At 36.1% G+C, this 15,566-nt stretch overlaps 1 protein-coding gene across 2 annotated transcripts; it reads right to left on the bottom strand.

Annotated features, from left to right (window-relative positions):
- Positions 1–717: 717 nt before the first annotated feature.
- Positions 718–15,216, bottom strand: LOC107411197 (kinesin-like protein KIN-12D). 2 transcript variants are annotated; one of them, XM_048481202.2, is made up of 38 exons: positions 14,920–15,214; positions 14,090–14,786; positions 13,849–14,004; positions 13,659–13,742; positions 12,958–13,077; positions 12,751–12,864; positions 12,564–12,656; positions 12,305–12,465; positions 12,134–12,208; positions 11,934–12,021; positions 11,783–11,841; positions 11,597–11,660; positions 11,384–11,449; positions 11,114–11,302; positions 10,908–11,012; positions 10,587–10,822; positions 10,444–10,513; positions 10,283–10,348; positions 10,074–10,118; positions 9,918–9,997; positions 9,444–9,525; positions 7,529–9,202; positions 6,962–7,420; positions 4,271–6,574; positions 4,070–4,177; positions 3,854–3,975; positions 3,654–3,741; positions 3,426–3,500; positions 3,060–3,302; positions 2,839–2,937; positions 2,403–2,477; positions 2,263–2,321; positions 2,060–2,171; positions 1,824–1,934; positions 1,549–1,719; positions 1,395–1,460; positions 1,157–1,276; positions 718–1,051 (listed from the first exon to the last, which is right to left on the bottom strand). In XM_048481202.2, the coding sequence occupies exons 2-38, from the start codon at positions 14,783–14,785 to the stop codon at positions 914–916; spliced, it is 8,673 nt and encodes a 2,890-aa protein (XP_048337159.2). In that variant the 5' UTR covers position 14,786; positions 14,920–15,214; the 3' UTR covers positions 718–913. The 2 variants fall into 2 exon arrangements, with proteins under 2 accessions (XP_048337159.2, XP_060667378.1); XM_060811395.1 differs by lacking the exon at positions 3,426–3,500 and having other exon boundaries at positions 14,920–15,216.
- Between the last annotated feature and the right edge of the window lie 350 nt (positions 15,217–15,566).

Raw genomic sequence — 15,566 nt, 5'->3', positions numbered from 1 at the left:
AAAGCTTCTATATTCCTCCATATCACACTAATCAGAGAACCAGTGCAGCTTTCTCTGCAGCTTTTGCAAAGAAGGGCAAAAGAGGAATTGCACAACGTCTATTAGGTGGGTTATGGCTTTCTAGTCTCGTAGGTTTTCAAAGGCTTGGCAAATGTCAGAGTCAAATGTGTACGCTTTTACCACGTGAAATGTAACCTTGAAATAAAATTTTTACGGTAAAAAATAAAAAAATAAAAAAATAAAAAATGAAAAACCTCCTAATCGAGCACAAATTACCAAAGCAAGGAAGTCGTTGGAGGGGAAAAAATTCTATTGCTTTCCGAGTTTACACTCCCTTCTCTCTCTTATACCTGAATGGGATTTATATGAATGGGTTTCACCTGTAAATTCAAATAAAAAAGGAAATATAAATTCTGGTTGTATTGAAAATATTTTCTTTTGGAAGAAGTATCATTTCATGATAATGAAGACTGATTTATATTTAGTAAAAATATTTATCATTTAATTAGTGTGTGTGTGTATATATATATATATATATATTCTTTTTTGACAAGAATTAGTTAATATTTTGATTTCTCTTTATAAAAGAGAGTAATAAGGTTTATTTCTAGATAAAGATAGCAACAAATGCTTTGTTTTAGTTTTTGTTTTTTTTATCATAACAAAACAAATACTTTGTTAATTTGAATATATGAACATGAAAATAACGTGTCAATATGGCAAATGCTAAACTTGTTAATTTACATTCATGGTTGAAAATTGTAACATTTACATAAGCACAAAAAAATAATAATAATAATAATTATTTACACATTGAAAGCCTATAAAATGTAGGGAAATTAATTAATAAATTAATTAGTTAATGAATGCGTTAGCAAAAGTTAACACACTCTAATTAACACCATGATGATAATCAACGATCTAAAGCAGAAAAGTATGGAGGTTGGGACACCCTCTTTGCTGTTTGAGAATTATCATCTGCCCTGGAGCTTATTGGTGAAGATTGTGGCTTGAGCTCGGACAATCGAATTCTTTCACTTGCAATTTTGTTCTGCAGAGTGAGGTAAAAGAAAAAGGGGGGGAAAAAAAGGCAATTTTATTCAATGTAAAACTAAAGGAAAAAAAATGGCAAGGAATAAATTAATCATATATTTACCTTGAACTTCAAATCTTGCATTTCTCTTTCCATTGAAGTAAATTTATTCTTGATTTGCTCAAGTGCTTCTTCAGCAACAGAGGGATTTATATTGGATACAGGCTTTGTAATTCCAGCTGCCTGAAGAAAATGAGGCACATAAAAATTTCAAACCCTTAGCCCATATAATTCTTGTTTTAGCTTTTGCATTCTGAGAAGGAACAGATTGATTAAACTGGCTTGCCATCTTTTCACCTACCTTCAAAACACTAGTACAAAGTCCCAATAACTTCTGTGCTAATTGCATTTTCTCCTCCTCACTTTCCTGTGACAGTTTCATTTCATTGTAAGCAATCAAAATCTAACTATATCTATATTTGAGCATCATCATATCTATCTTTCCCCCTACTGACCTTCAGTTTGGCACTCAACCGTTTCTCTTCATCAAAATCAATATAAGGATTCCTCCCATTGGAGACTCGGAAGGAAGCGAGCTCATCCTTGACCCGTGAAAGAATGTTCTCTGTCCTCCTCAGCTTAGTGCTAAGATCTTCATTACGAATTTTCAGCATGTTGTTTTCTTCCTGATGCAGTGTTAGAAAATCACTCTTTAACATTGATTTGGAAGAGAAATGGAAAGCATAGAATTATTAGGAAAGAGTATAATAATGTTTTCAGATTATCTTACCTTGATTTTGGCATGGTGATGAATGCGCTGTTGAAGATTTTGTTGGCCTGACAGTTTATTTACTTCTTCTTCAAGCTCCATCACCTTCTTCTTATGATTTACATTCTCCACCTGCAAATAAAGTAATGCTTACCATAAAGTAAAAACACACATATATACATATCTATGTACGGAGACAGAAACAAATATGTTTAGATGAGGACCAATATTTCCAAAGCTTAAATTCTTATATTAACCTTTAACATCTCATTTTCAGTTTTAAGTAACTCATCACGCTGCCGAAGCTTTTCCAAAGCAACTTGCAGAGCCACAAGTTCTGCCTGTTTTCGATCAATTTCTTCTAGCCATCTGGAATATAAGGGTTAAAGAAACTTAGGAAAACGGGAAAACTGAGTTACTGATAAGGGACATGTTAGTTTCAAAGTAAATGGTTGCCTACCCTTGTCTCTCCTCAACGAATTCATTTAGCCGTTTTCTCACATTCATAACCTCCTGCCCCTGAATGTAGAACAAAATTTAAGATAACAAAATACATCGAGATATGCAACCTAATTTCAGTATGATTAATGCTGAGAATACCTTTTCTTGAGATTCCAGATTATGAAGTCGAGCTTTCTCGGTAATCTTCTGTACTTGGTGATTATCCAACAGTGACTATCATTAACAAATACAAGTAAAGTGAGATGAGCTTATTTGGACATTCAAGCATAAACCCTCTGTGGAAAATGAGCAATTTTTTAGTCCTTTATCTTAATTTAGTTTTGCTAAATGTCTCTGTACCTTAAAGAAATGTAATGCATTAAAGATGAACGATTATCTGAAAAGAAGGAATGTTATTCACCGACAACTTCCAGGAATGTTATTCACCGACAACTTAACTTCCATAAGTCATATTTGAATGCATGGTTTCTTAAGAAGGAAAGATATTATAGTAATCTTTGATCTTAACATATATTATGCAAGATGGCACACTATTGACATATATGTAGATCAATAGTCAAGCTATATAATTTACCACAAAGGTGGTCATATCTAACTTGACTCCCAGTAAATCCCGAATAACATCATGTGTCATGCTTTCAGCAGCAGCTAGTTTGGCATTGAGTGCAAATATCTGCATCATGAAAAGACCCCTTGAATATTATTGAAAAATGTTAACAAATTATAGAACAGAATGAGCATATGTAAATCGTCAATCACAAATTGTGGCAACCAATTTGGGGCAGCAACACCTACCTCTTTCTGTCTGGTGACAGATAAGGATTCAAGCTCTTCAATACGCAGCCTGGCAGCAGTAAGCTCTTCATCCCTTTCAGATTTTATTTGCTGTGCCAAGCCTAAGCCAATGCATTTAAAAGGAGAACCAGAACCCCTAGATTTGGTGGCATATTTCTCCGACTTGTTTGAAGAAGAATTTATGACATGGCTGGAATGACCTTCAGGTCTGACTTGCTCAGCCATTACCTCCAATGCCTTAAACTGTTTCCAGGTTTTGCATTTTAATTAATTTTAGAAGTTTGGTAGGAGGAAAAAATTGGGGAATAAACTATCATATTTTGTTTGGAGTAATGAAATGCAATCAATTGCTAACTGATGGTATACCTTCTGCTTGTAGTCAGAAGCCTGTGCTTCTGCATGAAGATTTAGCTCAGAGATATGTGTTTTGAATTGGGCAATCTATTTTTTAAAAGAAAACCATGATAATCAGATGTTGAAATCACATTTAAATCATTGGTTTCAAAGTGATTTGAGAAAATGAGGAATCCTGTAGCAAGCTTATGACAAATTTAAAAGCAACTCTGTACTAAGATACAGCAATGAACTTCACACCTCAGTATCCTTTTCAGTTATATCCCTCTCAAGAATTTGAACATGCTTTAGGGCTTCTTGAAGGCTTTTCTCTTTCTCATCTAAATGCCTATAGGAGAAGTTCGCAAGTCAATTCACAGAAACAATTAAGTAATCTATGTAGAAAGAAAAAAATATGTCTTTTTAATCAAGCATATTTGATAGAAGGAACAGCTCTAAACCTTTTAATGTCAGCATCAGCATTTTTAACATTCTGTAGCTGATGTTCTACACTTTGAAGTTCCAATTCAAGATCTTCTCTCTGTAACCGTTGACGTTCTGCTTCCCCCTTAACAATATCAACCTAAAAAGATGGAGTTTCACAAGACATGGGTGAACATTGGTAAAAAGTTATGTGGAATGAGTGGTACAATAGTTAAAAAAGATTTAAAACCAACCTTGTTTTCCAGTACATTTACAGTATATTCTAGCTCTTCAACAGACCTCTCTAATAGTTTCACCTCTGCCTCCTTGTCTTCGGCATAGATCTTTCTTGATTCAGCCGTCTGATATAGATGTAACAAACTAGAATTCAGAACATGAAGAAAATCAAATTAAAGATCTAGTGTTTTATGGCTTGGGTTAAACTAAGATTCTACCTTTTGAGCTTCCTTTGCAATTGCTTCATTTTCTTCAGCACGTGCCTCTTCCCTTTCAAGCTTTTCCTTTAAACTAAGCATCTCAGTTTGAAGATGATCCCTCTCACTAGAAAGTTCATTTAGAACAAATTTCAGGGATTCAATGGAGTCGGTCATTATGCCAAGAGCATTGCTCATTTCCAAGAGTTCCAATTCTAAGCTCTCGTTTATCTTCTTTCTTTCTGTCAACTCATCTTCAACTAAGCTTTTTGCTGCCAAGGCATCTTCAATTTGACCTCTGAACATTGAATTTTCAATGGCAAGCAATTCTTGGTACTCACGTTCCTTCGAGATAGTCAATTCAAGAGCAGAGATCATCTCTGTTTTATCCTGCAACTCAGCTTCAAGCATTTGCCTTCTAGCAACGACCTCATCAAGCTCACCCGATTTCACTGAAAGCTCATCTTCTAAAGCCTCCAAAGAAGCTATCATTCCTTCAATTTCATCTTTTTGATCTTTTGTGTTAGCTGCAGACTCCTGCAACAAGCTTAGATCAAATAACAAACCTTTCAGAACATCATCCTTCCTCAGTAGCTCAGTCTGAAGAGACAAATTTTCAGATACCAGCTCTTTAGCATGGCACTCCAGGTACTCAAGCTCCTCTGTGAATTTAGACGTCCTCTCTGTAAGTTTACTTATTTCTACCAATGCATTCTCGACAATCATAAAGTACTGTTCATTCAGAAGATTATTTGTACCATTCATCAATGTATCAATATTATTGCTGTAGGTTTGCAAATCCTGGCATTTCAAGTACACTCTTTCCACCGCAGCAGCTTGTGATCCTTTGATTTTATGCATGTCTGAACTTTTTACCTCTAAATCCATCTGCAGACCGGCAACACGAGTCTCCACAGACAAAATTGCTTCTTGTAAGCGGTGATTTTCTTTCTCAAAAACACTTATATCAGAATTCTTCTCCTCCAAATGTTCGATAACTAAGCTGTTTTCTGTCTTTAACTTACTGATCTCAATCCTCAGCGACTCATTTTCCTTCTCTAATTTGATCATTTGGCTTAGCTCCTCCTTTTTCGTGTCCAGCTCATTTTTTAACAAGCTTTCCAGCTTGCACATTTCCTTCTGCAGCTTTTGGTTCTTCTGACCAAGGACAGAAATTTGGCAACCAACCTCATCTTCCTCATCAGCTAAGAATTGTTCTTTCAATCCTGCATCTACCTTGAAAAGAATCATTTCTTCTTTTAACTTTTCAAGAGATGCACAACAGCTTATATGCTCTCTCTCTATTTCAGCTTTGTGCAAAGCCATCTCTTCTAATTTTGATGCCAAGATAAGTGACTCAAAGTCTTTCAAGCACCAATCTATCATGAAGCTCTCAGCTTGAGATTCGAGGACATTCTCCTTAAATTTTAGCATTTTTTCTTCATCCAAAAGGGATTGCACAAAAGTTGTGTTACTGAAGTCCAGCTCTTTCATCAATATAGCAAGCTGAGATCCCATATAATCAGACCTCTGCAGCATCAACTCCTCTTGAAGCTGTAAATCTGATATCTTTTTCTCAAAAGTGGTTAGCTTGAAACTGAGCTCTTGATTTTCCTCTTCTTTCTTGGAAATGCGATCAAAACTGTTCTTAATGTCAGCCAATAATTTCCCCTTAATGACTCTACACATCTCAAGCTCTCTTCTTGATTTAGTATTATGTTGCTTCAAATCAGCTATGAGAGAATTTGATTCACACAGGCCATGTTGAAGCAGTCCATTCTCTGCATTCAGTCCCATCACTGTTTCCAACAGAATTCCCATGTGACAGAGATGTAGAACTGACACAGCACAGTCCTTCACAATTATGTCAGACCAGACATCCTCAAGCCACGATTGGACTTGCTTTGAGGATTCAAAAAATAGAGATTTCATGCTGTGGAAGTCAGAGGCTAATAACTTGAAACTTTCTGTGGAAGAGGTTTGGATTTCTGCAATCATACCCTCTAACTCTGCAACCAAAGTCTTTGTTTCCATTAGGTCAGATGCAAGGTGTTCAATTTGTTGGTTCTTTAGATGATTGCTGGATTGCAAGCTCTGGACCTCATTCATTAATGTATCCTTGTCATTGATTGAGATGGCATACATTTTCTGCAGATTTCCTACTTCAAGCTTCATCGTTTCATTGGCTATCATCAGTCCATTAATCATAATATCTGCTTCCTTCATGGTATCTTGGGCTTCTTCAAATTTAGAAAGAATGCAAGCAACTTCTGCAGTTTTCTGGGCTGCAACCAACTTTCCATCATCAAGTTCTAGTTCAACCAACTGCAAAGTGAAAAGAAGATATTAGGAAAAATATGCAATGAAGTCATGATGAGCTGAAAACTATATACAAAACAAATGGGGCAGTATTTTATAATCTCCATTTGCAGAAAGAAAAATAAATACACAAAGAGAAGGATAGAACAGCTAAAAATAAAAATGAATGTATATGACTAAAGTCTACAGAATCATTTATCTCTGAAATTTTTTTTAACTATTAATTTTATCATTACTATCCTCATTACAGTTAACGGAAGAAACAGAAAAGTTTCGACATGGTGTAAAAGGATATCATATGGTGGGTTGTTCCTGGTAACACAATCAAAAGAAGATAATAGAAGTTTCCATGAACAAAAATAGCATAAGTTTCTGAATATCCAAAGGATCTACCTCTTTTGTGTGGTACCAATGAGAGCCAGCTTCTAGCACAATACTTTCAAATGCCTGTAACTTTTGACTCAAAGCTTCCATCTTGAGCTTAGATTGATTTTCAAAGTCATTCATGGTTGCTTGCAGTTTCAGTGCCTGAGTTGTAAAAGATTTTATGCTTTTCTGACTCTGTTGCTCAGACTTCCACATCTCTTTCTTTTCTTCATGTAGTTTTTCCATCTCAGCCTGAACCTCTTTCAAACTTTTGAGAGCAGATTCTATTTCCTTTTTCAGAAGTATAATCATAACATCTCTCTCATGAACATTCTCACAAGGTATTCTGGACTTCAAATTTTCCTGATCAGATGAATAGTTAGTTACCCCTTTACCCACTTTAAGAGAACAGTTGGCCATGTCTGTTCTCGAGTCCTCAACAAATCTGTCATCTACATTGTTGCTTTGACATGTTCCAATGGCTATCTGCAATTATAGCAACAATTAAATGATACACTCTTGTGAAGGACCCCATCTATCACATAGATGTCAACCTCATGCTCTAAGATAGGAGAAAGCAAAACGTTAACTTACCCGGCCTTCTTCTTCTCCTTCGGTAGATGCACAAACTTCTTCTGAACTATTCTTTTCAGGACTTCTATAACATTCCACGTATGTACTCATGCATGACTTAAGACTGGAGACACCAGTTCTTAGCTCAGCTAGCTTTTCCCTTGCCATTAGAATGTTTTTCTCTTTGACATCTTCAAGCATTTGTTTCCTAGCATAAGCATGTTCCTGCTCCTTAGAAAGTTTTTGTCTTAGATCAACACAGATACCCTCCAACTTTGTTAGTTCTGCTCTGAGAGACTGGATCTGGTTCTCTGCTTCTTCTACTACAGCATCCTTTTCATTGAGAAGGGCATCTTTCCTCAAGCTAATTTCAGCTGCTTCACAAAGTTGGATATTCTTATGCTCTAATGCTTCAAGGTTATTGTGATTCACTTCTGATAATCTATTCACAACGACAAAAGCAACTGTTGCACAATCTGATGTTCTTCTGACCTGATCTTCCAGCAATTTGACTCGGTCCTCCAGCTTTGCTGTGGTAGATGCCTTTGCAGTCAACTGCGATGTCAATTGCAGGATTTGTTTCTCCTTTTCATTGCATTCCTGCTGGTGAGCTTCAGTAATAACCATTGCTGCTCCTCTCAATGACTTCAGCATGCACTCTACATCACTTCTCTTGTTGTTTGCATCCTCTAAACATTTTCTCAGTTCTTCAATTAATAATTCCTTTTCGGAGATGGTTCTTACCATCCTGCCAACATGTTCAGAAATCCATATCCTCTTTTGTGGAAAGGAGCTAGATATAAGGGAAAGTTGATCAGATGCATTAGTCAGCATCTCACATCCATCAGAGAGAACTTCCTCAAGCTCACTGGTCAATAGTTCCCATTCTTCAGATAAGATTCTTAGTTCTTCATCTTTCTCCTCAAGCTTCTCGCTTAAACTTTCATTATCTTTGGTCAAGAAGTATACTTTTTCCTGAACCTCCTTCAATTCGGTTTTCATAAACATTACATTCTTGTTCATCTCTAGTTCTTTCAGATGACTATCTTGCACTTGCTGCTGAAGTATGGCCAACTCTTCCTGCATACAGACAATCACCTCAGCTGTTTCAGCTTCAGCCTGCCTGCAAACCTCATCCATTTCTTCATCATTGGAGACCTGAAATTCACGATCACTTTGGTACCATGTGTTTAATCTCTTGGCCTTTTCAAGGGAATGTTGCATCCTCTTCACTTTTGACTGTAACAGAGAGATGTCATTCTCAGAACAGTTGGAAGGTGAGAGATCTCTTAATTCTTTTAAAGCAAGTTGTTCTTTCAAGGACAAGATTTCAACTTCCTGTTTCTGCAAAAGTTGCACATGATGGGTGTTACTGCTCCTGAGTTCCTCCATCTCATTGATTGACAGAATCTGCTGGGACTCTATAGCTTCAATTACAGACTTTGCTGCTTTCAGTTCACTCTTTGCATCTTCGTACTGTTTACTTATCAACAAAATTTCTTCTTTTGCTTGCTCAAGATCTCTGTTTAGGCACATAAGTCTTTCCTCCATTTTGCCACTAGATGATCTCTCTTCTTTGAGAATCATCTTTAGTATATCCAATTCCAACTGCAAATTCAAATTTTCTTCTGCATTTTTAATCATCATTGCTTCATGTTTCCGTTCAATCTCCTTAGTTTGAACTGCGTTTTGCACCTGAACATGAAAAGGTGGATCCTTCATTAAATCCTAAAATTAATGTTTCTTCCCATTAGTAAATTTGGATATAAAGAAGGCAAAACTAACTTCTTAAAAGGTGAGTAAGACAAACAACAAACAAATATGGCAACAAATAAGCCTGGCAATAAAATCTACCAATCAATATAGACCACCCTACAGTGAGGCTGATAAGAATTGATCCCTTATGCTGAAAAAATCATTTAGAAAACCAGAATACCTCTACAGTCTTTACACTATCTTCTTGATCAAGGGTTGAAGATTTGAGATTGTTTAACATCGTGCGTAAATCTTCTAACTCCCTGCACAGTTAGTGGAGAATTAAATACCACATAAGAAATAAGCATAATGTTGGAAGATTCTGTACCTATGTAATTTCTTAGTTCCTATGTATTCGATTATGTCTTAGTTTTAGGTAGTTCAGAAATTTATGAGCTGTACAGATATTTAGGAATCAGTTTTATTTTTTTCCTTTTTTAATTAAGGAGATTTGTTACCAATTTTGTATCCTAGAGAAGGCTATAAAATCTAATGTACAGAAGCATAATAAAATATCCCATTCTTCACATTTTTCTGTCTCTATCTTTTACATAACTACCTTAACAATTAAGGATTCCTAGCAAATTTATATAAAGCTAACTGAAACTTAAAACTGGGAGACCAACTGAAACTTCAGTGTACTGAATAATCTCACCTATTAAGTTTTGCATTTTCATCCAAACAAGAGTTTAAGTTTTGCCTGCATTCCTCTAACTCCATGAGAGTTTTTTGTGACTGGATCAATGAAAAGTGAACGTAAGTATTTAAGGTGGTAGAAATAATATGCTTAGAGAAAGAGGACTAAGTGCACCTCCAAATGGAGAGAATTATTTTCCCTGCTGATGCACACGGTTTCCTGTGTCAATGGAGAAGAAAATTTCTGAGAATAAAGAAGAAATAAGCATACAAAATTAAGGTTCCTTGGAAGCTTTTCATACAGCAAAATACATCAAAAAGTTAAAGAAAATATTCCCAGAATGAAGGAAAAACTTGAAATGCTAAAGAGGTTATAAAACCAACCTGAGGTTCCAGAATGGAGTTTGGATTACTTTGCTGTTTAGAGTTTCCATCAAGAAAGTGATGCAGCTGCAGAGAAAAGGTAATTTCTTTTTTGGTTATACATGGTCTTAAATTCAACCCAGTTGAAAACCAAATTCATCTCGTTTAGATTATGTGAACACCTGATCTCGCAGTGTAGACACTTCAGACAAAAGTATCTCTCTCTCACCTTCTTCATAGAATTCTTGATATCTACAAATGCAAAAATGTAGAGAAGTAAAACAGATAGAACAAATTCGAGTTGAATGATTTCTGCAGAAACTACCTTCGAAGTTGGTCTAAAAGCCTTATATTCTCCAATGCAAAGCGAGTTACTTCAGGATTTCTATCCAGTTTAACTTGAAGCAGCTGAATCTCTTCTGACAATGATTTGTTCTCTTCTAGTAGATAAGTTTCAGCAGGAATGGAGCCATTAATAACTGATTCCATTCTCTGAATTTTGTCTTCTCGAAACCTCAGCATCATTTTGGTGCACCTGGTGTCTTCCTCTCTTTGACGTACCTGAGAAGTAATGAATGCCAGGCAATTAAGCCACAATGCAAACGACAATTCTGAAAGGCAAAAGAAAACACTAAAAACAAAATACCAGGCGATTCAACTGCTCTATTTCAGCTTCAAGTTGCTTGATAGAGGTTTCTGCCATCTGCTCCCTCCTCAATGCACCAGCAAGTGTTGTCTCCAAAGATTTTAACTGTACCATCATTTTCAACTAAATGTTATAATTGGTAAAGTAAGCAAATCAAATACTTCAGCTTATCTGTAAAGTTGAAAAGGGTATAACATGTAGTATACCTGTTTGTTAGACATTCTCACGGTGCCTTTTGATTCATTTTTGAGTGAATTGTCATCATTATCTATCTCCATTTCACATACATATTCTGTAAGACCATTTTCTTGTACTTGTCTCATATCTTCACCAGCCATCAAATCAAATGATAAAGACCGAGAGACATTCTGACGTTTAAGAATAGAAAGTTCCTCCTGTTCCAAAAGTCAGCTTTGAATATAGATCATTTCATACAAAACAGAACATATACTGTAGAGGGAAAAAAATTGCACCACCTTTAGGAGCCATATTTGATGTTGTAAGGCAATGACATCACCAGTAGAATCTTCATTCACCACAGCCTGTGCAATGAAAGATAATTAAAAATAAAAAAGATAAAAAAAATAAAGGAAAGAATGAGCCCAGAAGATTGATTATAGCAGAAATCCAATCATATTAATTAAAGCAGAAATCCAATCGTACTGCTCGGATCATAAAAGAGAGCTTACATTGTTTTGGATCATTTTTGCTCGTTGAGCAAACTTGAGGGTGTTCAGTGTTTCAGCTGCACAGCTGAAAAATGGTTTTTGAAAAAAACAAAAATAAAAGAGAAAAAGAATAACGATGGTTCATTATATTGTTGAGTTTGATATAAAGTGATATAATGTTAAAGGAGTTACAGTCATTAAACTAACCTTATAGAAGGGCTGACATTTGCTATAATCATTGTTTTTGAGTTCCCACCTAGTGAGTCCTACATTGTATTTTTAAAGTGCCAAGATTACAGTCATGATGAAAAGATGCAAAGGTATGATAAAAGACAGTGGAAAAGGAACTATAATTAACCTGTAAAAGGAAGGTTAGCCTTGAGTCTCTATATGGAACGTGTCTTGGCTTCCCATGTGCCACATCCAATAGAACCATAATCACATGACTGCCAATGCATAAATCCAATTTTAATACACTAACTTTACAAATGGTTAAGTCCAAAACTATATAAATAAGTCATAGAAATTAAGGTAATAGTTGAAAAAGTGAAGAAGTACCCCAATGTAGACAATGATTTATTAATATTTGCAGCTTCCTTTAAACGCTCACCCTCAGCTCCTGAAGTTTTTTGCCTATAATGGACAATCATTTGATCAGTAAGGATAACAAGAAACAAATATCTCAATAGATGTATACACAATTCAACAAGTTTAGGGTAGATGACTAGCCTTTCTGAACCAGCCAGATCAACGAGGTTTAATCTAGCAAATCGTAGGTTAGTTGTGGAATCTTTTTCCCATTTACTCTCAATTACGCAAGTAAATACACTATGGGAACGGCTGCTCTCTCTATTCATATTTGTTGCTGCAACTTTCCTATTTGAAGAACCCTATATGGAAATTTGAACATAATGTCGAGAGAAGGATAGAGGGTGAGAAAGATCCTAATGCCTCAAATTAGAAAGGATAATGATGAAAAATTTGTAACCTGGGTTAGAAGGCTTATGATATCCCCCACTGTCTGAACTTCAAATTCAGAGAGATTTTCCACATAGACACCCTTCTTAGCATCCTCTCGTAGCTGAAAAATATAAAGTAGTAACCGGTAAGATATAAAATAATGATGATCACTTATTGATTGAAAGACAATGCACTTACAAAGTAACCAAACTTACAAGCAAATTGGTAGATGAAGGATCAAGGAGATCCGTAATCTGTTCATTATAGATCTCTAGGAAGGAGCATTTGCAATTGTACTTTAATTTCTCGTCCCTTCGAATTTCCTCTTCCTGTAAATTGAAAGCTAGATAAGAACCACATACAACCACTATACACATGCTAACGCATATAAAAGTGAACTAGCCAAAAGTAACAGAAATTACCGCTTGGATCCTTGCAAACAAAAATTCAAATATGCGTGGAGTCATTCCACGATGTGGACTGGGCATGACTTCTAAATTTTCAATCTCCCCAAGCATTGTGTATGTCTTCCCACTTCCAGTCTACAAATTCAAAACGCTCTTAAAAACAAAAATTTAGAAGGAATAAATTATATGGAATATTGTTACCTTAACTTGTGACTACTGAACAACAAACATCATTCAGTTTAAAGAATTATAAATTATGCTGCAACATACAAATTCGTTAAGTGTAATCCGTAAGTCCATATATTTCATTATTGATAAATACTTTGCTCATGATGAAAAACAAAAGAGATTGCCTAAACATGGATAATACTGTGAGGATTTTGCCTCAATAATATAAGTGCTAGATAAGATAGTAAAGTTTAGACATTTAGACTTCCACCATATTTATAAAGATGAACCATAAGATTAAAGTGCAGATACGCAACCAGTTTTAACGGTAAAGTAAGGGTCATATGCTCGACGTTCTATGGTTGTAAGTACAGCATTCAGCATCCATTTGGGTCAGAAAGCAATATCAGTATTTTCTACACAATATCTTATTGTATCAACAGAAGGGAAAAATGCTAGCATCACAGCACGGCATAGAAGTATCTAATATACAATAGTAGTATTATGTGAATTATCAACTGTAAAACTGCTAAAACCCCACTCCATACCTGACCATAGGCAAACATACAGCTATTGTAACCTGACAGGCAATTTTCCACCATTGGCAGACCAGTCATTCTGAAAAGCATTTCCTGCAAAACCCACAAATTTAAAATAAATTAATTGGCTAAAGAAGGAAAATAAAAAAATAAAATAATAATAATAATAATAATAATAAAATTTTGGATGGTAATAGACCTGGTCTACAGTTTCACAGGCTACATGATCAAATGTGAAACGAGTTTCTGGTTGCCCAATCCATGTAATATTCTGAGCACTTTCTTGTTTCAAGCACCTATTGTAACCGTGAGTGCTCCGCTCCATGCTATTGAGAGGACGTACACGTATAAGAACCTAGCAAGATTAACAATCCCACAACCATAATTAGCCATGAATTACTTAAATTTGCATAGAAAACATCAAAATTACTAAAGATTACCTGTACATTATGATCCATCCAGAAAGATGGATCTTCCTTGAGATCGAAGTGAGGGACTTTGACTGTATTAACCACAGTAGGTGGTCCACCAGAAATCGGAATCCCTCTATAGAGTGCAGCGAAATTCCCAGTTCTAGTGCCAGCACTTCCATCGACCTTATTACGAAGACCAGTATTTGGAGGCTTAGAGACGCTCTTGGTGGGCGTGCTTTGCGTCGAATTGCTTTCTGAATAGCTCAACGCTGGTCTCCCAACCGTTCTCGTTGTTGCCCGAGGCGTCAAGCTTGTAGAACTCCCATTAAAATTTCCAGCTCCTCTGCTCACTTGGGCAGAGTGATTGCTCGCATCGTCACGCAAATCACTGGAAACAGAACTGGGTTCATGCTTCTGTGCCCAACCAAATCGACCTCTTGTCGAAAACCCAGCTCCATACTTGTCCGGTGTGCGAAGAGGCAATGTGGGATCTGCAACTCTGGCCTTGGCCTTAGATGGGGTTCTATCGGCCTTACTCCGAGTACCCACTTCTTGTTCTGGCTTGGGATTTTCAGCAGTCTCTTGGATTGCATTCAGAGGAGGCCTCGATGAGTCGGTGGAGATTCGTATCGCCACCGACGATTCCTTGCCGTCTACAGGCACATTCTCGGCTTCTTCGTTCTTTCCGGAATTCCGGCGTAAGAATTTGAAATCCCTCAACATCCTAATATACTCAAAAATCCAAGAAAAACCAGCAAATATGTTTATGCAAAAGACATATGGAATATTTCACGGATTTATTTCAAATGAAAAAGCTGAAATGAGAAATGGGTATTATAGATTTTGGATTTGTATACCTGAAAGATGAATTGAAAAACAAAATCCCAAGTCGAGGAATTCCTGAAATAGTATCTACCAGTAAATCTTGGAAGCAAATGAAAGAAAAAAATAATAAATAAAGTGGGAAATGACTCAAACACTCATCTATCTCTCCAGTTTCTGTGTTTCTTCTTGGTGTCGAACTCAAACATCACAGTGTTTGGAGCTCTCTCTCTCTCTCTCTCTCTCTCTCTTGCTCAAATCTGACAGTTTGAGAAAGTAGTGGTACTTGAGGCTTTGAGCGGAGCTCAAAAAGTGAGATTCCATCAACGGCTGAGATATGATCTTGATTTGAAATTAAGGGCAAGCCGTAGAAATCACCGCGGCTTTGGGATTTGAATTACGAGGGGCTTTTTGGTCAAAAAGGAAATTTCAAGAGGCCAAAATCAATTATAGTTGGAATTTCAAATTTCAACGGCTACATGCCAACGTGGCGTGAGGTAAGGAAAGAATCACATGCGTTCAAGACCCGGATGGCCACTCCATTGAAAAAAAAAAAAAATGAAAAAGAGCAAGATGACCACTTCTTTTGTGTTTAACATTTTTATTAATCATTTTTTTATATTTTTATTTTTGCTAAAAAGTTGTTTTATTCCACGTAATATTAACGTTTTACTGAATAGTG

The sequence above is a fragment of the Ziziphus jujuba genome, chromosome 9 (genome assembly GCF_031755915.1).
Source record: "Ziziphus jujuba cultivar Dongzao chromosome 9, ASM3175591v1".
NCBI classification, from domain to species: domain Eukaryota; kingdom Viridiplantae; phylum Streptophyta; class Magnoliopsida; order Rosales; family Rhamnaceae; genus Ziziphus; species Ziziphus jujuba.
The sequence above is the reverse complement of the archived record's forward strand: the minus strand, read 5'-3'. Positions and strand labels throughout refer to the sequence as shown.

Excerpts from the sequence above, each read along its gene's own strand:
- LOC107411197 (XM_048481202.2), bottom strand. The coding sequence starts at position 14,785 with ATGTTGAGGGATTTCAAATTCTTACGCCGGAATTCCGGAAAGAACGAA. Across the intron at positions 12,022-12,133 it reads AAATCATTGTCTACATTGGG|TCATGTGATTATGGTTCTAT; the intron begins GTACTTCTTCAC and ends ATGCATTGGCAG. Across the intron at positions 11,450-11,596 it reads CAAAAATGATCCAAAACAAT|GCTGTGGTGAATGAAGATTC; the intron begins GTAAGCTCTCTT and ends TTCATTGCACAG.